Source organism: Hippocampus comes, unplaced genomic scaffold (assembly GCF_001891065.2).
Source record: "Hippocampus comes isolate QL1 unplaced genomic scaffold, H_comes_QL1_v1.1 scaffold146, whole genome shotgun sequence".
Taxonomy (NCBI): domain Eukaryota; kingdom Metazoa; phylum Chordata; class Actinopteri; order Syngnathiformes; family Syngnathidae; genus Hippocampus; species Hippocampus comes.
In genome coordinates this window covers 37,986-60,338 of record NW_017806156.1, presented here as the reverse complement: position 1 = coordinate 60,338, position 22,353 = coordinate 37,986, and the positions used below count along the sequence as shown (strand labels likewise).

Sequence of the window (22,353 nt, the reverse complement as noted above, 5' to 3'; positions counted from 1 at the left end):
ATTATGAAATTTTTGACGAAAGATCAGGAGTCTTCAATCCTAGAAATTGACTCAAATGTCAAGAATAAATTCCGATGGGACTGGCTTGACAGAAAAGTCACTGTAAAGGTTAAAAAATGGTTCCAAATTCGACGGAGTTACAGAAGCTCTCTGACAATTTTTGAAGAAACCAGACGTTGGAGGCAAAGATTATTGTGTGTATTGGAGTGACTTAATTAACTTTGGCTCCCGTGGATGCGTCGCACTGACAGATCATGCAACAAAAGTGAAAAAAACATGCCGACAAAATCGCCATTCGACCGAGCAATTATTCTTTGGGATCGGCATTTTTCAAACAAACTTAGTCAGCGGATACAACTAAAGACGTTACTGTATGAGGTAAGAATCAACAGCTTTTTATCACATTTACACAATACTTTGTGAATACAAGTCATGAACAAATCTTAAATATGGCAGGGAATGTGTTTACTTTTTTTAGTTTTGATTTTGAGCAGCAAATCTGGAGTTACATATGCTCACCAGGAATGCATAAGCAAAATTGCACAACTTTTCACTTGAAAGAATAGTGGCGATCTTGGGATTTTTTTCTGTTCAATTTTCAAATAGTGTGTAAATTCAATACACTTTATCTTCAGCATGTTTAGTGCCACTTTTATAAGTAACCACGCCCCCGGCCAGGCCACGCCCCTTCCGCTTTTTTCATCACTCGCCATTGCCATCTATGTTATCATTATTATTATTATTATTATTATTATTATTATTATTATTATTGGAACACTAGTTGACACTAAAGGGCCATCAGTTCCGTTACAGTAAGTGAAGTCTATTGACTGTACTACAATGTTCTTTGCTTTCACTGGAACTAAGAGCAATACAAATGTTATCACCTTGTTTAACTCTTGCCTGGTCTGGATTCCCAGGGCTCACCTTCAGCTAACACCGACTCCCTATCCACCATGTTAGGTACACCTGCACAACCCCGATGAGTTCCACTGTAAAAGCTGTGCAATATTTATTATTGACAGTACAGACAGTAATGCTCAATAATGAGTATCACAGTCTCAGAAGTCTTACTCTGTATTTTAATTGTGTCCATTACCTCGGAAAGAGCATTCAAAACATTTGGTTTTGGTTACCATCTCAACCACATACCGACACATACTAGATTTCAAAATTCAAACTTTATGTTGTCAATTTTATTGTATCGTGCAATGCGCAGGTGCACGCAGTGTTGTGTGAATGGTGAGTATACAAGCACCAAACAAAATCATTTAAAGTCATTGTCACTAACGACCAGTAGGGGTCAGTCTTTAACAGCAATTCAATTGCCAACCACATCAGCTGTTCCTACCCTCACTGCAGTGATGAGCAGGCCATTGTCCAAAATAGAAAGCCTTTAAATAAACCCCTCTCCGTATCTGCTCTTGCAACATTTCATAAACAAAACGAAGAGTGTTGGTATGCTGAAAGTTTATCTCAAGCTTGAGCTACAGTATACAGTAATAATGATAATAACAAGATCCAGTCTCAGGGAGCTTGGAGACGGGACCTGCGAGCAAATGCAGAGGCCCTTTTCCTGTTGTTGTGCTGCTGCCGTTCATGTGTGAGTGGAACTGAGCAGTACTGCCTGTTGGGCCGCTTGTCTGGCCGCTTTGGGGGATTGTGAAACTGCTGAAGTCTGCAGTAGAGACAGACACAGGGGAGAGGGAGAAAGAGATAAAGGGAAAGAGAGAATGAGATTTCTCTCTGTCTCCCTGCTCTCTGTTGTGTTTGCCCCCCCCCCTCTTTGCACAGCCCCTTCTTTTTTGCCTGCTCATTAATCAGAGCTGTCTTCTTGCTGGACCACGAATGGCTCATTCTTGACCCTCCTTTTAAGGCCCATCACATGCTCACACTAAGCTTTTGCAACATGACCAACCTGCTCACACCATCATGTAATAAAAAGGCTGCTATTAAGTACATGCCCATGAGCTGTATTCAAAAGGTTAGCCTTTAGGAAGAAAACAATTCTCTTATAATTTCCTATTCTGTTTATGAATGTGGTTGTGATTTTCAGTCGTGCAGAACTAGTGCAGTGCTAAATGATTCATACTGAACAGTGTTTCAAATAGCTGGCGTTGAACCGAAACCTCCCATGTCACAATTTAATTTCATATTTTTTCACAAACATACATATTGGTCAGTCAATGTGTTTGTGTTTGTGTGTGTGTGTGTGTGTGTGTGTGTGTGTGTGTGTGTGTGTGTGTGTGTGTGTGTGTGTGTGTGTGTGTGTGTGTGTGTGTGTGTGTGTGTGTGTGCTGGGACCAAAATTTGGCCCGAGAATACTCGACGGCGACCGTAATCGTGATGAGTGGTGGTGGTGTGTGTGTGTGTGTCTTAAACTATGATAACAAACATGTTTGGGTGTGATGTTGCAATATCTGTGTACCAGAACAGTGTTTTTATTGAGCTCTTGTATCGGTGTTAAACATATTGTGCAAGTTTACCGAACGCCTGCTAGCGTACGTGCACAAATCTTATATGGGTGGCACTGTACATCTACATGATGTGAATAGTGGTAAATAGTAATAATTACAGTAAGTATTCTATTCGACTGTATTGAGATCTGAGTAAAAGAAGCTACATGACGGCTTGGATGGATGACTCGATGGACGGATGGAAGCAGTGTAATCGGTGCACTGACTCATTCAGGGTCTGCCCCCGGCCCTCTATAAACACAGGAAGTCCCCTTCGCTCGCATTGTTTTTCCTCTCCTGACACCATAACTATTTACAACAAGTAGGGTGGATTAGTCATACTGTAGACCCCATGTTTTTGTGGAGCCAGAGGAGAAACTTAATCCATGCCGGGTTGAGGTGATTAGTCGAGTGTTTATCAAAACCAATATGCATTTAGTTTGTTGGAACTGTTTCTGATGGGGTTTTGTGAACTGTGTTTTGACAAGTGTGCAGTGAGCGAGCAATGAGACACGTATCGAGGGTTTTTTTTTCAACAGACATCACATTCCCCAAAGTCAGACTTTTGTAGTCACGCCGTCCAAGTCTATGAGTGAAGATGACATTACAATTTTACAGTAATAGGCCTGTAGTTCTATAAAATGGAATTCATTTTAGCGACACGAAAGCGATTCATTTAATTCTAAGTATTTAGGAAAGTCTGTACGTCATGGAATATCATACAAAGGAAAAGCCACCATGCACTTTCAACGTAGAATACATTCTCCTGCATTTCGTATGGAAACATCCAGCTATCCATTTTCTATACCGCCTTCCCTCACACGGATCCGCATTGCAATCAACAAATATCATGTGTCGGAAGCTAGCTGGCATATTAATATCAAGCTATCACAAATAAAGCGATGGCATGTTTATCAACTTAAATGCATCAAATTAATTATTTAATATCATGAATGAATTATGATTATTCAGCTTCTGAAATTAAACATTTTCCTGTGGTGATCCACACTGAAGGAATCTGTGAGGCCTCAAGACCTCAGCTTCATTCTCTATCTGAAAAACTGATCACAGGCCATTCAAGGATTTGAATTAGAAACAAGACAAACATTTTTTGGAAGCTTTAAAATGTTATCGTTTCATACATTTTTAACATATCGTTCTTTTTATTCCAGCTCTTTCTGGTGACATTGATCTTCCACGGAAAAGAACAACCAAACAAACAAACAAACAAAAACAAAAATGATAGTGTAGTTTTACATTTACAAACTTCTGCGTGGTCTCCAACTTGGCCTATTCTATGAGACGTTACAGACCAAACCAGTAATCAAATCATAAAAATAAATAAATAAATAAAATCTGCACTATCAACATGAATAAAGGCTGTTTTTTGTTTTTTAAACAACGAGAGGGAAACTACAACAAGTTTTTAAAAAATCTGATTAATTGAGTCATCGACGAAATAATCGACAAATGAACCAATTCCTCAAATTATCGTTAGTTGAAGGCCCAGTGCCCATTTGGTTTCAGAAAACCCAGCATACCAATTCTACATCGATGTTCACTGTGAATGCTATAGCAATGTTATAATATATCAGAGGGGGTCTTCGGTGGGCAAGGCTGCCTTTACCAATGGGGTTTCCTCGGCTGAAGCCTACGGTACTCAAGGCCCTATCAGAGTTAGAAAATAAATACATTTAAACAAGTCCCAGTTTGTTGATTTTGCTGTATATCACTTCACATTCTTGGCATGAGTTGACCATCAAATGCATAAATGTAAGCGCTGATCTGTTGAAAAATGAGTTGAGCATCTCAGTTAGGGTTGGGGAGGGAGTGGAGGGCTGTATTTGACGGTTAGCCCATGGGGCCTATGAGTATGTATGTGGGTACTCATGCACACATTCTCAGAGAGGCACAGTGTGGTTTATTGGTGACACATCCTCTGTGGCAAGCGCTCTGACGTCCAGGGAGCTTTTGGCGGGAGACGTGGGTTGGATTAAAGGCTATGTGCTGCCTAACGAGTGGAATGCATGTGGCAATGGCTGCCAGGATGTCACAATGAAGGATGTTGGTGTGAGCGTGTACCGGGTATCTGTCCTAGGTGTTTTAAAGAGCTTTCTGAAGCACACATGTTGATGCATGGGTGTGGCCTTACACACTCGCCAAACTGTTGATTAGGTACACATGTATAATCTCTTGTAGTTATCGTAGTGGACAAGTGTGCTATGGAGAGGTGTGTGTGTGTGTGTGTGTGTGTGTGTGTGTGTGTGTGTGTGTGTGTGTGTGTGCGTGCGCGTGAGTGTGGGAGTGTGCGTGTGCGTGTGTGTGTGTGTGTGTGTGTGTGTAGGGAATTAAAAGGCCAAAGGGGGCAGGCACACTGTCTAGCTACAGAGATACAGAGGGGTGAACAGCAGGTCAATCGAAGTACAAATTAGCCTGCATTAACTTGAGGGAGATGGTGGCGAATGAGAAAGTGTGCGTGAACATTTACAAGCTTCAGCTGCGGACAAGACCGAAGCAGAGGGAACTTTCTCTCTGTTTCCTTGTACTGTATTTTACATGCCTCTTTGTGTCACGCGATAACTGCCATTCGGGAAACCGCAACAAATTCAATCGCACACTTCCAGTTTTAGTTTTGTCACGTGAAATGAGAGAAGCACAGCCCTGTTCATCCTTCAACAGGATATAGTTTTCAATTGACTTGTTTTACTTTTCATGAATTTGAATATTGATCAACTTTTTATTCAGCCATTGACGAAGGCTGAAGTTACAATAAGAACTTCTTTCTTTTGTTGCCGTTTGCATTTCTCTTTCTGATTCTTGGTTTCTCCTGGTCTCTATCCGTTGCGCCATGTACAGCTATGTCTCAGCCACATACTTAACTATGGCTCTGTTTAGTTTTTTAGTTCAGTTCATTAATTCATAGCTGGTACATGACTCTTAAGAGAACTGAGCAAAATAGCCTTTTGTTTTACTTGATAATATTGTTTTCTAATATAGAACCAAAATAAGGATGCCGTAGATCAGGGGTCCCCAACCTTTTTTGCCCCACGGACCGGTTTATGTCAGACAATATTTTCAGGGACCGGCATTTAAGGTGTGGCGGAAATAATGCAACAAAATAATATGGTATGAGCTGCATGAAAACTGTGGTGTTTTCGAAATATAATAATAAACACAAGGAGCGTCTAATCTGGCCGCAACACTCCAATCGCTATGGCAATGTTTAATGCCTTCAAAATACGATACAACGCAAATTCAAAGTGCATGAAAATGACGACTCACCACAGCACCGAGCTTGATTTTCTGCAACCAGACGGTCCCATCTCGGGGTAATAGGAGAGACAATGACACCGCAAGTGTGTGGTTTATGTCCAGTCTACTTCGTAATTTTGTTTTCGTCGCCGTTGCTGCATAATCCCCCCCGCCTCACACAGGTAGGATGTCGGAAATAGCAAAAGTGCTATTGTGGCGATCTCAGAGTATTCAGACATAACTTTAATCCAGTTGTCTCGAACGTACTTTTAAGGCCGCCGTCATTTGCGATCTCCAGCAGTTTTTTTACTCATTTTGCGAGCTCCGGTGTTTGTTTTTAGCCTAATTGGTCGCGTTACGGAGAAGCGTGGCTTGACGGGTGTCAAGCTGGACACAGACGGATGTAACGGAGAACCCGGTAAGTTTTCAAAATAAAACATCGTTCGTATTCCGAAATAAATAAAACGGAATTAAGGCAAGTTCTTTCTGTGCGGCCCGGTACCAAATGCCCGGCGGACCGGTACCGGTCCGCGGACCGGCGGTTGGGGACCCCTGGCGTAGATGACAAAAATTTCACAGAGAAAGATCATCTGAAATAATGGACATAGATTGAGGGATTGGGAAGTGAATATTGGGGAAATAAATGGGAAAAGTAACCCCTATGCCAACGGAGGAGTGTGGACAGTGAAATAAAAAGTTGTGTGGTAAAGTAATGTAGGGGGGAGGAGAAAACAAAGGGAGAAAGTGGGAGAGAAGAAGAGGATGTATCAGTGTTTAAGGGCTGCGGGAGGATTACAGGGGCTCTCAAAGGTCAGAACCCCCCCCCCCCCTCCCTTGCATGTGCAAAATATAAACAGCGAGGAGAGGATGTGGCAAAGCAGATAATTAGCTCCCATTCACCTAAGAGCAAAGGCTACTGGTTAATCACACTAAAAAGCACAGATAAACACAGGCTGTATCATGTCAAAAAATCTTTCTTTTGTTCCAACATTTAGGTCAGAAGAAAATAATTTCTGGCCATGCAATGGAACAACAATGGTAAATCAAGAAGGTATTAGGAATGATGGTTAAGAGAAGTGTTTCACTTGAAAATTGTACCTACAGTACAAATAAAGTAACTTCGACAACTAGATTGAATTGGCTCAAGATTAAGGAGAGAAATGTGTTTGTTTTTATGGAATCAAACCAAAAAAGGATTTGAGAACAAAAATAATGGATTTGAAAAGAAAAATGCAAACAGGACCATTATTTCTGAACTTGAAAAAAGTTCTGGGTTTGTGTTTAAAAAAAAAAAGTTCTCATGAAAGTTTTGTTTGCTTGTTGTAAAGTTTTAGTTGCAAGTTTAGAAATTTTGGATGCAAGTTTTGAAATTTTGTTGGCACCTTCTGAGTTTTGGTTGCACATCCTGCTCTGAACGATGTTCGAAACCTCTTCATTGATCTGCTCGAACTGATTGTGTGACAACGTCTGCCCTCATGTCGTTAGAGGAAGCACCAGGAAAAACACAAAGCCACAGATTCCGGGATACAGTCCACAATGGGATAATTGGTATGTTTATTCTCAACATTTCTTTCTTAAAAACAAACCTTTGTGAGCTGTCGTTTATCGACGGCCTTTGTCTAACCCACTGGTTCTTAATCTGGGTTCGATCGAACCCTAGGGGTTCGGTGAATCAGTCTCAGGGGTTCGACAGCCTCTGCCCTAGATAATAAGACACACCGACTCAACGTGTGAATTAGTTCGCTTGGCCATCACTGGCTGGTTCATTTTGTGCACAATTTAAAAACGTATACTTTATACTTATACTAATTGTGTTTACTTTTTTCTATTTTTAATAAATGCATTTTTTTATTTTTTGAATTTGTAAAAAGTCATATTTTTATTTTTCAGTCATGAAGGGTTCGGTGAATGTGCATATGAACTGGTTGGGTTCGGTACCTCTAACAAGGTTAAGAACCACTGGTCTAACCATTACAGTTAGCGTTATCATACATTTACAGTACATGCATCATTTTGACATGCTTCCGAGAGCTATTCACTCACCCATTCTCTGGTACCGGCTGTATAATAACGGAGACCAGGTGACGTAACAGTTTGACTGAGGCTGGTCATGATGTCATTCAATATTTGTGGTACAAGAAACGGCATGTAATATACAAGGCCAGGCGAAATGATCTGACACATTTGTAGGTTAAATAAAAGGCAACTAAAGTAAAGAAACAAAAAAGTGATTTTATTTTTGAAAAGTACATATAATGCCATTTCTTTTCATATAATGCCATTTTGCTTTGTTTCTTTAGAATGCCGTTGTTTTTTGTTTCTTTTTCAGTTGCTGCCATGAATTGGACTGGTGACATCGCACTTTCATTGTGGCAACATTTATCAAAACAAACGAATCTGTAACTGCAACACAACGAGTGTTCCATTTGCACTTCAATCTTGGTAGGCATGATCCCGTACCAGCTAGAAACGCAATCTTGTTATGGGTTACCGCCTTCAGAGCCACTGGATCTGCATTGAAATGAAAACCAACTGTCCGACCTCGCACCGCCAGAACTCCACTTAATTTTTAAAACATAAGGAAACAGAATGGCATGAAATCTGGTTGGAATTTTCAACTGTTTTGAGTCACTGAAATGAGGCTTGCTTGTGGGAATGGGAAAAAAGTCCTAAATGTAGAACTGAAGGGGAAAAAAGTATAACATTAGTGAGTTAAATAGATAAACAAATAAATGATTAAAATAACTGTTCATGTTGACATGGCCTCAACCTACATTCTGATTCATCACAAGCCACAATTAAGCCACTTTTCAACTCAACCGACGTAGAGCATTAGCAGGGATCTTACAGTAGGAACTATTATGCTATCTTTGGCAGGGAGTGTGTGTAAGGAGTGAGGATGGCAGGAAAGGGTGAGAGTGAGAGACAGGGGGACAGAGTGCACATTTCACTCGCTGCAATACAAATCACGCCAACCCATTTGACTCTTCCCAAATGATCACCATGAGCAACAGCTGTGTCTGTGCTTGAGTATCACGGCAGTAGATAGGTTCACGCAGCTCAAAAGTTGCAGCGTGCAAGAAAGATGCTGTCACATGTGTTTCAACAGTACGTAAATTGTGTGCTAGTTTGAATGTGCCTGTGTTGGCAGCTGTGGGGATAAACCAATACTGATCCGCTGGTCACCGCGTGCCTCCCTCGGGAAGGATGTTGATGTTGGTCTGGCTGTTTCTGCTCTAGAGTGAACTGCCTTTCTGGTGCACCACACACACACACACACACACACACACACACACACACACACACACACACACACACACACACACACACACACACACAAGTTTAAGTTGATTCTGTTTTTTAGTTCCCTAATTCTTGAACAAGACTATTTTTACCACCACACACACACACACACACACACACACACACACACATACACACACACACACACACGTGCACGCACACATACATACGTGTTTGTTCTGCAAATGCTAGGCCCCAGGGGGCTGGATCTGAACTTGTCTGAGATCTGTCCTTTAACACTACATAGCCCAGCTACAAAACAACCAGCTGTAGTCACCAAGCACCTCAGCAACGACACACATGGTTGTCACAGAAAACAAACCGAGGGATTTATATATATATAACACAGAGAGAGAGAGAGAGAGAGAGAGAGAGAGAGAGAGAGTCTGTCTGAGGGCAATGTTCACTCTCTTCTATGGAAATGATCATGTTTACTCAGTTGGTAGTTTGCAGTCCTACTGTTTTCAAATCCAAAAGATCTCGTGGGAATCGCACAATATCCCCATTGCGACATCATTCTCCCCCCCAGCCCCCACTATCTCCAACCCAAACTGTCCTCGCTCTAACCACAAAGACAATCCTCTGAGTAAACAGTCATAGTCCTAAGCGGAAGGAGGACTCGCTGCGATTGTAAAAGCAGAGAGGTCTGGAATTCACAATCATGTCCATACGTCACAGTAACAGCTAAATGAGCGACAGGTTAACATCAAGAATTGTACTGGGTCAATGTTGTTTTGGGGATATTAATACGACTGTATATCGAGGTCAAGTCGCCTAATTGGACACTCTTGCTATTCCAGGCTAATCTCCACTTGTTTTCGTCTATGTCACTGTTCCACTGACCTGGACATGTTCTCCTGATGATCACACAGTCTTTGATCTCAGAGATCTCAGGACATGGTCCGCCAAAAGGTGATGGGTACTGCAGGACCTGCCGTGTGCGGGTCTCCTGCCCCCGTTTGAAGCCACAGGTTCTCCCCGAGCGAGAGCAGGGAGTCCACTCGCTCCACTCACCCACTTGGCAGTGCACTGAAGGGAAAATGAAAATGAAGATGAGGGTGTGTGACACAGGCATGTTTGTTGTGTTTAGGATGTGTTCAAGTACTGCCATTGTTGGTGGTTGGTGTGAAGATGTAGATCAGCACCGCATTTGTTTGAACCATTTTCTCAGTCACATTTTATACAGGGCGGCCCACCGGGCGCATCAACCTCACAGTGCAGAGGTACCGGGTTCGATTCCAGCTCCGGCCTTCCTGTGTGGGGTTTGCATGTTCTCCCCGTGCCAGCGTGGGTCTTCTTCGGGTTCTCCGGTTTCCTCCCACATTCCAAAAACATGCATGACAGGTTGATTGAACACTCTAAATTGTCGGATGGCTGTTCGTCTGTGTGTGCCCTGCGATTGGCTGGCAACCAGTTCAGGGTGTCCCCCGCCAACTGCCCGAAGACAGCTGAGATAGGGTCCAGCACGCCCCGCGACCCTTGTGAGGTTAAAGCGGTTCAGAAAATGGATGGATGGATAGTAATTGTTTAATTGCCTGGGCCACCTTAGTTGGGGGTGGTCAGTTTTCAACTCCAAAAATGTACTGCAGGATATGAGGGTTTTCAATATATATAAATAGTACTATAAAGTATTAGCCCTTGCAAATAGAAAGTTAATAGAGATTGTAGCCGTTGTAAGTTTGAGAAAGTACTGTATTGCGGAAAAGGAACAAAAATGCATGTACACAGTTTAGGTCAGCTGATCATGCTGCATGTACCAGACGCACATCAAGTTATGTGTCCAGCTTGGATGTCATGCGCCTCTTGGCCAGACTCAGCTGGGAGGGGCCTCACAGGCTCAGCCGAGACCTTCAACAGCAGGGGTCCCCAACCTTTTTTGCCCCACGGACCGGTTTAAGTCAGACAATATTTTCAGGGACAGGCATTTAAGGTGTGGCGGATTAATACGACAAAATAATATGGTATGAGCTGCATGAAAACTGTGGTGTTTTCGAAATATAATAATAAACACAAGTAGCGTCTAATCTGGTCGCAACACTCTTATCGCTCTGGTAATGTTTAATGCCTTCAAAATACGATACAACGCAAATTCAAAGTGCATGAAAATGACGACTCACCACAGCCCCGAGCTTGATTTTCTGCAGTCAGACAGTCCCATCTCGGGGTAATAGGAGACAATGACACCTCAAGTGTGTGGTTTATGTCCAGTCTACTTCGTAATTTTGTTTTAGTCGCTGTTGCTGCAGAAACTCCCCACCTCACACAGGTAGGATGTCGGAAATAGCAACAGTGCTATTGTGGCGATCTCAGAGTATTCAGCCATAACTTTGATCCAGTTGTTTCGAACGTACTTTGAGAAGCCGGTAATTTTTCAAAATAAAACATCTTTCGTATTCCGAAATAAATAAAACGGAAATAAGGCAAGTTCTTTCTGTGCGGCCTGGTACCAAATGCCCTGCGGACCGGTACCGGTCCGCGGACCGGCGGTTGGGGACCCCTGTTCAACAGGACAAGCGTCCCAAAAGAATTCAACATAGTGTTTTCTGACAAACTCCTGTGCCGTGTTTTTTGTACTACCATGTGTGTCCGGCAAGTTGCGGAAGAGATTTGTTTTCCTATTAAATCCTTACGAGATCAAATAGTATACACGACTAACCTTGTGGTACGCACTCCATGAGTTTGTCATTGGGTTCATAATCATCTGGACAGACGCGGTGGCATCTTCCATTGAGCTGGTACAGGCCCGGCTGGCACCTTGTACATGTCTCGCTGTTCACACATAACTCACACTCTGCAGGACACTCTGCAACTATACAAATACAAATTGTATGTACACATCACCCACAGTTTTTATGAATCATCTCCACATCATTCCCAACCTTAATATGATGCACTTTGGTCATCCAACGCCACGAATGAAATGCTCAATTTCTCACGGGTATCCTGACCATTATGAAGCTAAATACTCACTGGGAACACACTCCCTCTGTGTATCGCTGCGGACCATGTCCTCGGGGCAGTTATTCCGGCAATCGCCGCGGTGAAGATAGAAACCTATCCGACAGCGCATGCAGAATTTCTTGTTGAAGCAGGAGTCGCACTCAGGACTGCACTCTTGACAGAGAAACACAGACCCACCACCAGTCTTTATTTAAATGGTACAAAACATTGCGTGTTTCCGCTTTGTTCAATATACAGGGTGTCACTGTGCATATGTGTGTGTGTGTGTGTGTGTGTGTGTGTGTGTGTGTGTGTGTGTGTGTGTGTGTGTGTGTGTGTGTACATGTTCTTCTGTCAGGAGAAAACTGTATTGTACTGAAGACAGATTGTACCTTACTGTTAATACATTCTTTTAATTACATTTTGCTAGAAAGAAATGTGACATTTAGCAAGTCAGATACTTATAGAGCAGGGGTAGGGAACTCTGGTTCTTTGAGAGCCATATCCTGTCTGTTTTCGATCCCTCCCTACTCCAACTCAGCTGATTCAATTGTTCATGATCATTTCCGGCCTCTACAGAGCTTGCTGATGAGCTGATCAATTGAATCAGGTGTGTTGAACTCGAGAGAAATCTAAAACAGGCAGGATATGGCTCTCGAGGAACCGGAGTTCCCTACCACTGTTATAGACTGTCGCTGATGATGTAGTGGTACACTCGCCCGACTTGTGTGCGGGCAGCGTGGCATCAATTCCCTCTCAGTGACAGTGTGATTGTGGGTGTGGGTGGTTGTCCGTCTCTGTATGTGCCCTGCGACTGACTGGCGACCAGTTCAGGGGTTAGCTTGCCTTCCGCCCAAAGTCACCTGGCATAGGCAGCTCCCCGCGACCTTGTTCAGGAGAAGTGGTGTCGAAAATGGATGAATGGATGGATGCTTACAGATAATCATATGCCACATGCTGCATGGGAAAATACATTTAGGGGTCGGCTCACACACAAACCGAACGAGGATTAGCAGTGAAGAAAAGGTAGGAAGGGATACTTTGTATTGTTGGATGTGAGAGATGATGTTGCGATTTCCCATTCCATCCATCCATTCACACACAAGTCTGGCCATTCGTACCAATTTGTCATGTTTGTGTTCATTTGCACGGGAAACGCCCACTTGCTTACTTGTGCACGTATTTCTTTCTCGTGAGCGGGTGCCGTAAAAGCCTGAAGGACAGGAAGTCATGCACACCCCGATCTGCTTCATCCCACTCCTCTCCAAATGCATAAAGAAGCGTGGCTTGCAGGAAAGGCAGCCATTGTAGTCAGAGCAGGTTAGACAGCCACCCTGCTGGCACCCTGAACTCACACCAGAGATCTCTGTTGAGAAGATACAGGGGCACAATTATGTATTACTATCACATCTTGGTAGAAAAGACAAAAAGGCCAAGTTTTCTTGTGATATCAGCCTCATTTTGTGTTAGTAGTGCAAGGGCAGCAACTGCTGCTTACCCACCACCCCCATAATCAGTCAGTTTTCTTGATGAAGTTACTCCAATGCATGTCAGTGAGAATTTCCTCCCTGGTGGGGATTACTAAGAAATTATCATTGTCAATTTTACAATGTGATTTTTTTTCCCCATTATGCGAATGTTTTCTTTTTAATTGTAATTTTGAATTCTGATTGGATCAAAGATAAGAGTTCTAAAAAGTACCTCGCAGAGATAATTAGAATAATTTGGGATTAAAAAAAAAATAAATCCGAACTCTCCGTATTTGTTTGTGTGACCACACAGCTGCAGTCAGCAGTGTGCACTCGGAGACAACGCTGTCGATGATGATGACTGGTCTTCATTTCAGAAACTGGTTACCGATTTGGCAGATGGGTCTCCGTCAAGCTGGGGTGGCTGGCACAGCAGAAGGAAAGTCATGGAGATGCGCCTGGCGCAAAGACAATTCAGTGGCAGAAAGTTGATTTAAACGTTATGCCTGCTCAGACCATGTCTCACACTGGCACAGGGTCTCAGAGCTGGTCTGAAGTGGTGTATTTCATTAAAAAATCTGGGAACAGCACACATTAAACTCTCTGAATCATTGTACCATATTATCCGGATGATAAATCACAGTTTTTGGTCTTGGTTTGGCCAAAGGTGTGATTTATACTCTGGAGCGACTTATGTGTGAAATGTTTAACACATTATATCATTGAAATTATTCACACATTATATAAGTTATTTTCACATTAAACCGCAAGAGGGGGCTCTCGGCCTGTGTTGATACTCGACACATTGGTGATAACTGATAAAAACAACTGACGATGATTCTGATGTAAGCGACGTGGGAGAGGAAGTGCCGCATCTTCTACCACCGGCGTTCGCGGGGTTCTTTAAAAGTGACACAGAGGGTGAAGATTTCATTTGATTTCGTGATTTGGAGTGACACTGATGCTTTGGTAAACTTGTTAGCGTATTCTTTGTGCCATTGTTGTCTAAATAACTCTTAATATGTCATGTGAACACCACAGGCACATTCTCAGTTCGTTGTTTATCCATCATGTAACATTAGCATATCGTACACTTATTCAGCCTGTTGTTCTATATTTTCATTTTTATTTTCCTTTCAAGATGACATGTCTGTTCTTGGTGTTGGATTTTATCAAATAAATTTCCCCCCAAAATGTGATTTATACTCCAGTGTGACTTCTATATGATTTTTTTCCTTCTTTATTATGCATTTTATGGCTAATGCGCCCTACACTCAGGAGCAATTTATAATCCGGAAAATGCGGAATTATATTTTTGTAATCATCCCGCTTGGACGGCACTACTGCTTGATCGGCCATGATTTAAGTCAGCTGTGGCCACTTTCACAGCGGCACAGCCCTCCCTCTCGCAGATCTGCTGCCCTGTGCTCATCTTTGAAATTATCAACATTGGGTCTAACCCGCCTCTGTACTGTGTTACACCACACGCGGTGCAGGATTTAGAGAGCCCGGTATCTTGACAGACTTCTTTTGTTAAAATAGCTGAATTTTCAGTGAATAATGCCTTTAAGCATGGCTGCCCAACAGCTGTGCGTTTAGCTGCATGTTTGGTCATTGTTTACTTCTTACTATCACTTTCTGTTTTCTTCGCCTTGCAAACGAAGGTAGAGCAGGAAAATGTTGACTCTAATTGGCTTCTCAAGCCTATTTCTGCTGCGTCTGATCAAGTAAATATGCTCACATCTTATCATTGTAATATCATGATTTTTGAGCAGAAGTAGGCACATCCAGGAGGTCGTTGGATGGGTGATTGGCATTTAATGGACATGCTCCACAAAGGAATATAAATAAAAAAATATATATTTGGTCTGTCTCTCCTTGTGGACCGGTGGATCGGTGGTTGGAATCCACTGGCCTATGTCATATGAAAGCAACGGCTCTGTTGTAATGCAGAATTCCTGCTTAGGGGACGACAGAATCTACACATTGCAGTTTTAAGGTTGCCCTATTTAGCAGACACAATAAGGGGCAAATTTTAATGAATAGTGCTGGAGCTCCATAAAGTTGTTGTCAGTTGGTGTGTTTACTTTTGATTTTTTATTATTGAAAAAAAATCTTTATTTTCATTTGTATTATATTTTCCTGTGTGATTTACTATATTTTATATTTAAACCTATTTATTATAGTTCACTTAAACTGTTTACCGAATTACTATCTATGAAACCTCCAATTTGGTTATACTATCACAAATCTTATAAGCATACACAGAAAGAACACAGTGATGCTGTATGTATGGTCCTCTTTGTGTACACTTGCAGTCACTGAGTGTGAGCCAATCACAATCGATGATTCCATGTGTGCCATATCCATCATACAAGTAAAGTTAAGCATTAAAATACTTCATCCACTATCGTAAATTGGATCTTTTTTTTTAAGACTTACAAACTTATATTAGTTTCCAAATAACTAACAAGGCACCAATTGAAATGGCTCACCACATATATTACAAAGTACAAGCAGCAATTACTGTACATGTGGGGAATTGTACTACACCCAGCAAATAAATGTAATTTACAATCGGGCATGGATGACTTACAAGTTGTCGTTTATGATTATGCATTGATGAACTCGTATCATGTGGACGCAGGCAAGCTGTTGCAGATGTTATGACAAAACAGTGAGGATGCAATGAGAATCCAAGAGCAAGATTGTTAACACAAAAGTGAACAGACAATTCATAAACAAACACGACCTGTAGTTAAATGTTAAAAACAATTTCGACACAGCCTGGACTGTCTCCTTATCAACTCATGTCCGTTACATCCTGTCCTTGCCAACACATAACATTCGGTTATTTTTTAATATTTCAGTTCTGCTTCAAAAACCTTTGATCCTCTTTTCCCAAATCATTCACCCTTGAACTCAACTGTTCCCACTCAAAATCTTAGAAGGCTAAGTGTCGCTGTACACTGTGACTTTGCAAACTACTTCAGAAGTAAAATCGATGACACAAGTCTTATCTTGTTTTTGAGCTTTTCAAAGTGTAAGTTTTAATAAACCTGCAGAGTCATTTTGACCGGAGGAAACGCGCTGGTTGACGCAAGGACACTTGGTTGAGTTTTCTCCCAGGTAAATCCAACACCCAGGAGGCATCCTAATCAGATGTCTGATTAGTGTGCCTCCTGCGCGCCTCCCTGGTCAGGTGTTCCGGGCATGTCCCACTGGCAGGAGACCCCGGGGACGACCCAGGACACGCTGGAGACACTATGTCACCCAGCTGGCCTGGGAACACCTCGGAATCCGCCGGGAAGAGCTGGAAGAAGTGGCTGGGGAGAGGAAAGTCTGGGTTTCCCTACTAAAGCTGCTGCCCCCGCGACCTGACCCCGGATAAGCGGCGGAAAATGGATGGATGGATGGGTAAATTCAACACCTTGCCTTTTAGATCCAATTCCCCCATCACTTATAAATACATTTTATGGATTCTTTGAGAAACGTATTTAGCATATAGTCAATTTCTCTCTTCAGACGGGTGTATTCCCTGGTGACTTTAAAATGGTGGGGCTGAAGCCCCTTCTGAAAAAGAGCAGTTTGGACCCCAGCGTTTTGAATTATTACAGACTTACTATCCAATTTATTGTTTTAAAGTAAGATTTTAGAGAAATAGTTTTTTCGCCAATAAAATCATTTTTAAAAATAAAAAGAATCTTTGAGAGAAATATCAATCTGGTTTTAGGATGAACCATAGTACAGAGACAGCTTTTTCAAGGATTTTAAATGATACCAGGTGCTATGCAGACGTGATAAAAACTCACAGTTTTGGTGCTACTGGATTGAAGCGCTGCTTTTGATACAGTAGATCACCACATTTTATTAAACAGACTTAAAAACCCAGTGGGCATCTTTGATACTAGTTTGAACTGGTTTTATTCCTGTGTGACAGACACATGTTTCTTTGTAAGAATGGATACTTGCTCCTCCAGAGTCCATGAAATTAAATGTGGGGTTCCCTGAGGTTCTATTTCAGGCCCAATAGTTTTTAATCTTTACATGCTTCCCCATGGGGGCGTCATCAGGAGACACAGCATCAGCTTTCACAGCTACGCTGACGACGCACAGCTTGGTATTGCCCTGTCTCCTGACAACACAGGGCCTATTGATACCCTTTTGAATTGTATTTTGGATATCAAGTCATGAATGGCAGGGAATTTCAATTCGGACAAAACTGAGGTTTTAGTTATTGGCCCTGAAGATCAGAGAGAGAAACTTTTACCCAAACTACAGTGTCCTCACAATGTGTGAAGAACTTGGGCGTAATTTTTTACTCTGAGCCTAGTTTGATTCCTCATGTCAAAAATGTAACTAAAAGTGTTAGTTAGTGTTATCATGTCAAGAATATTGTCATGGTTGATCTGTTTGGGACCAACAGGTGGCTCTGTAGTGCTCCTCCTACAGCAGCACACCTGTTGGTCATCATGTCATTAGCAGGTTTTCTGTTAAAAGGACTCCCGGCCCGACCGCTCAGTGTCAGGTCATTGTTGCTGTCACAGCTTCTGTTGGTTCATGTTTGTGCCTTGCTGCCATGGATTTTTGTTCGCTTTCACCTTGTTTTTATGCCTGCCATGGGTTTTTATTTTTGGAGTCTTGTTGTTTTCAGGACTATGTTCTGGATTTATTTTTCTCAATGTTTTGTTCAAACAGTTTGTCAAGTTCATCCTGCTCCTCCCTCCCTTCTGCCTGCTTTTTGGGGTCCTCCACCACGTTCGTGACAAATATAGCCAGAGTCCCCTCCCCACCCCCCATTCTCTTTTAAGTTTACACATCCTGTCACTGAGATGATCGTAATTCTCTGGTCTTCCTAAAAAGACTGTCCTCGAGAACTCAGCCGCACGAGTCCTGACAAGGACCAGAGGGTGGGAACACATTACACCAGTTTTAAAATTGCTGCGTTGGCTCTGTGTGCGTTTTAGGATTAATTTTAAGGTGCTTTCATTAGTTTTTAAATGTCTTGTCAGCATGGATGAGCTCCCCTTGGGTGCTCTTTTCTTCAAGGTTTCTCTGTGACTTGCTATGTCTTTTTAATACAGTTTATCAGTGCGTGTGCGCGCGTGCGTGCGTGCGTGCGTGTGTGTGTGTGAGCACAGGCATGCTTATGGACATATCTATCTATGTATGTTCAGAAGAGGGGGACGGTCATCTTATGTTGTATTTTGGATATGTTAATTGCACAGTACTTTGAGTTGCAATTTTGTGTATGGAACTTGTGACAAAGTTTGATTGGCTGAAGAATAAATTGAAGACAAAATATAGAAATCTTTTGAAAGGTGGGGCTCACTCCCATTCACTTGAATGTAATGACGCGGTACGTACGGCGTTCATGTACATTTTTGCTACAAGCTTTATTTCAACCACACAGGTACATATAAAATGAATGTCATAAAACACAATATATATGTACTGCAGATCATGTATTGCTATCACTTGGCAACACGAGACTGGCGGCTCAGTCTCCCTCGCGCAAAACCCGGAAATTGATTTTTCACCTGTGTTAAAACTGCTGTTCATTTTCATTAGTTATAATTTGCAACGTTGTGACATTGTGCAAGTGCGATGAAACTTTTGCACCACCACACAACCAGTGGCCAAGACTCAGCCACATGTGAAATCTTGTGGCAGAACCCCACACACTGGGTGAGTGTTCAAGGAGTTGCGCCGCATCGCTCAGTGTGCGGCGACCCTTAAAATGGAGGGATTTGTCTTTGTGCTCACCTCACACTGACAAACTCATATGGACAGTAATATTATGTATAACATACTAAGATGTTCACACACTTATAAAACAGCTCACAAGAACACAGGTGAACAAAAAGATGCCATTGGTGTGTTAGTTGATATAAAGGTGACATTTATTCAAATTGTGCTCTTTACATATTAATAATTAATCAAGTTTAAATCAAGAGGAAAATCTGGTGGAGTCGGTGAAATTTTCAGCACCAACCTCCCTTTCCCTTAGAATGCACCGAAAGAAAGCCTTGGCCATGCGTTATATGATACTGCATGGTAACTTTGGACAGTTTACTTGTCGTCTCTCTAAATGATCCCCCTGCTCACAGTAAAGAATATCGACTTTAGAAGTGTTATGTGTAAAGACCCTCTGATAATCCCACATGCAATGGACTATCCTTTATATAGCGTATAATGCAAAAAAAACAAGTACATAAGTTTAACAACAAGCAAAGTCAATTAATGTGTATGGATTAGAACATTTATTGCACTTCATCACTCATCCTTGGGACAACTGAAAGGCAATATATAAAGTCATCTCAGAAATTGAGACTACCGGTAATTGTCTGAAGAAAGTTTCTTGCATGCTATTTTTTTTTCCTGTATCCACTATTACTGCTGAAACAAGGCACATTTCCAATGTGTGGGACTAATAAAGATTATCTTAAGTTACCTTCAAATTTCTGATTGTATTCCAGTTGGCAACCCCACAGTAGAAGTATTATTTAGATTGTGTTCCAATTGTGTGTGCTATTAGCAATACTTGATAACTCAACAATGGTCAAAGTGGTGTCTATCGCAAATTTTCATAATATTGTGAATTAGGTATACTTCTTGAGTTTCATTGTCATTTATTATTTAATTAGTAACTTCTTCATTATTATCAGCGTGTTTTTTTGTTGACTGCCTGGGAGAATTCCTTTCCAATCAGGCATGTCGGCAGTTCTAAAAAAGTTCACATTATGAAATAGTCACTACAATAAAGTTTTAAAGCACAGGCACATTACAACATCTATTTAGACAAGACTCCACGAACACTAGTTGATATTTTTGAAATGTTTTCTGTTTTTTTTTTTTTTTTTCGTTTTGTTTTCCAGGGGTGATATCTGAAGTAATATCCTGGCTTCGGATTCATACTTTTGGAAAGCCAGGCTCGGCTTTGACAATGAGCGAAGCTACCAAATGCTGAATGTAACCCCAGAACTCCCTCAAAACTCAATTTAATACAGTGCACTGTCATCTCTGGAGGCATTTATCTCGCAAATTTGGTGGTCGCAAAAAGTCCTCATGATGGATAAAACCGATCAGGGGTCGATCATGAGAGGTAAAGAAAACGAGACATATGTGGGAAAAGCTCTATTATTTTGCTGTAGATCAGACACATTTTTCTGCCACGTTGGCAGGGAAAACGTGGAATATTACACTTATCAGCTTGTCCCTAACAGCTTTGGTCAAATAACATATCTGGAGACCCTCAGCGATAAAGTGGGTGTAGGAAAAATTGAAAAAATACACTATTAATTGTTGTTTCACAGCCTGATACTAGGGGGCGAAAGCGATGAGGCATATTGTTGGATCCCTGGGAGATGGGACATTCCATCCCATAAGAGTTATTCCCCGGCTTTAACAAAGTAAACACTGGCATTTTTTTTTCATTAGGGTATTTTCTTTTAGAATATGTTCTCAGCATTCAAAGGCCAACCTCCGTTGTGTTTTGATCAGATGTTAAAAGTAACTTGTATTTTAACAAACGTGCTGCATATGAGACAACAAAATGAGCACATACTTTTCTTTATAACACCTGTCATTTCATTGAAAGTACATGTACTTGTCAGGATTTCGCGTGGTCTGGTTCATTGTAGCCACTAGGGGGCGACTGAAACCAGTTCACTCAGCACCATACACGGTACAGCACAGCGGAGGAGAGCACAGCAAACAGTTAAACCACTGCCAATTAAGTCATCCACTTAAGCCAGTCCAGTTAGACGGACACTTTTGACCAACAGAAACAGTGGTCCCTATGCGGATTAACCTAAACGTTAAAACGTGTACTCACTTTGTTGCAAACTGTTGTTTTGAGTACCTACAAATGCACAATGAGTGAGGTAAATTAGGGTAGCCTAAACCTAAATATTTAGGGGCACAAGGGGACTGACTACTCCTGTCACAGTGTGCTGAGTGGAGCTAGACCACGAGGGTGCTGAACATGTCATTTTGGCTAACTGCATTTTTAGAAACTATCAGCGATGAAACATTTCTGAATTTGTTTATATAATAATCATACTAATAAGGATAATTTTTATTTGTCAATATTATCATATTTATGGTTGTATCCGTTGTGTGCAGGGATTGCAATGAAACCGTAAGGCAGTATCATAAAGTAAGTGTTTTCAGGTTTCTTACTCACGTTTATGTTGCCAGTGCCTGGAGGTGTTGTGCTGCTGGCATCCAGTGTAATCCATGCAGTGCAAGATGATCAAAACAAAGGAGATCAGTTTTAATTGCATAGTAGCCCAAAGATGTGACCGGTAAAAGCCAATGTCAATGTTCACCGAAAATACGAGGTGGCTCAAAGAATCCCTTTTCGATAGTGGCAGAAAGTGGATGGTGGATGACTTCTGTTTAGACAGAACGCGGCCCCCAGTAATGTGGTGATATTTGGTGATGAAAGTGCACAGTGGCCCAATGATGCCTGGGCCGCTTGGACTGTAACATCCTGCACGGGAGCTTCATATGTGCAAAGAAAGCCAGAAAGACAACAAGTCAGGCATCCGAGGGTATTCTTCCCAAACAAAAAGCAAGAATATCATCTGGATAAAACGAGGGCACTATTGAAATGACTCAGTGAACGTTTAAATTATGATATCCATGGGGAAAACTCCAAGTGGCCTCCTCTCGCTCCTCCGCTGCGTCCAGGTGGAGGCGCGCCGTGCGTCCTGGTGCTGGTGGCGCGCTGATGGGCTCCCCTTCATTCAGCATCAAAAGTTACAAAATACACCCTCACAAACAAGACCAACCACTCATTAGCACACAATACTAAAGTAAATTGCGAGATCAAACTCGCACGTCCCCTTTGTGGTAGACGCCTCTAAAAAGTACATCTCGAGCGCTTTTTCGCCTTGCGTGCAGCAGTCATTCCCTCCCCTCGTGTT

At 41.9% G+C, this 22,353-nt stretch overlaps 1 protein-coding gene across 1 annotated transcript in view; it reads right to left on the bottom strand.

Moving 5' to 3' along the window:
• The window catches only part of rspo3 (R-spondin 3), a 23,898-nt gene extending 1,545 nt beyond the window's left edge, over positions 1-22,353 (bottom strand). The window contains exons 1-5 of the mRNA XM_019895089.1: positions 21,609-22,353; positions 13,123-13,317; positions 11,982-12,125; positions 11,668-11,820; positions 9,855-10,040 (exon numbers count right to left, since the gene is read on the bottom strand). Of these exons, the coding sequence (XP_019750648.1) occupies positions 9,855-10,040; positions 11,668-11,820; positions 11,982-12,125; positions 13,123-13,317; positions 21,609-21,708 (778 nt within the window). The 5' untranslated portion in view covers positions 21,709-22,353. The remainder of the gene's footprint in view (positions 1-9,854; positions 10,041-11,667; positions 11,821-11,981; positions 12,126-13,122; positions 13,318-21,608) is intronic.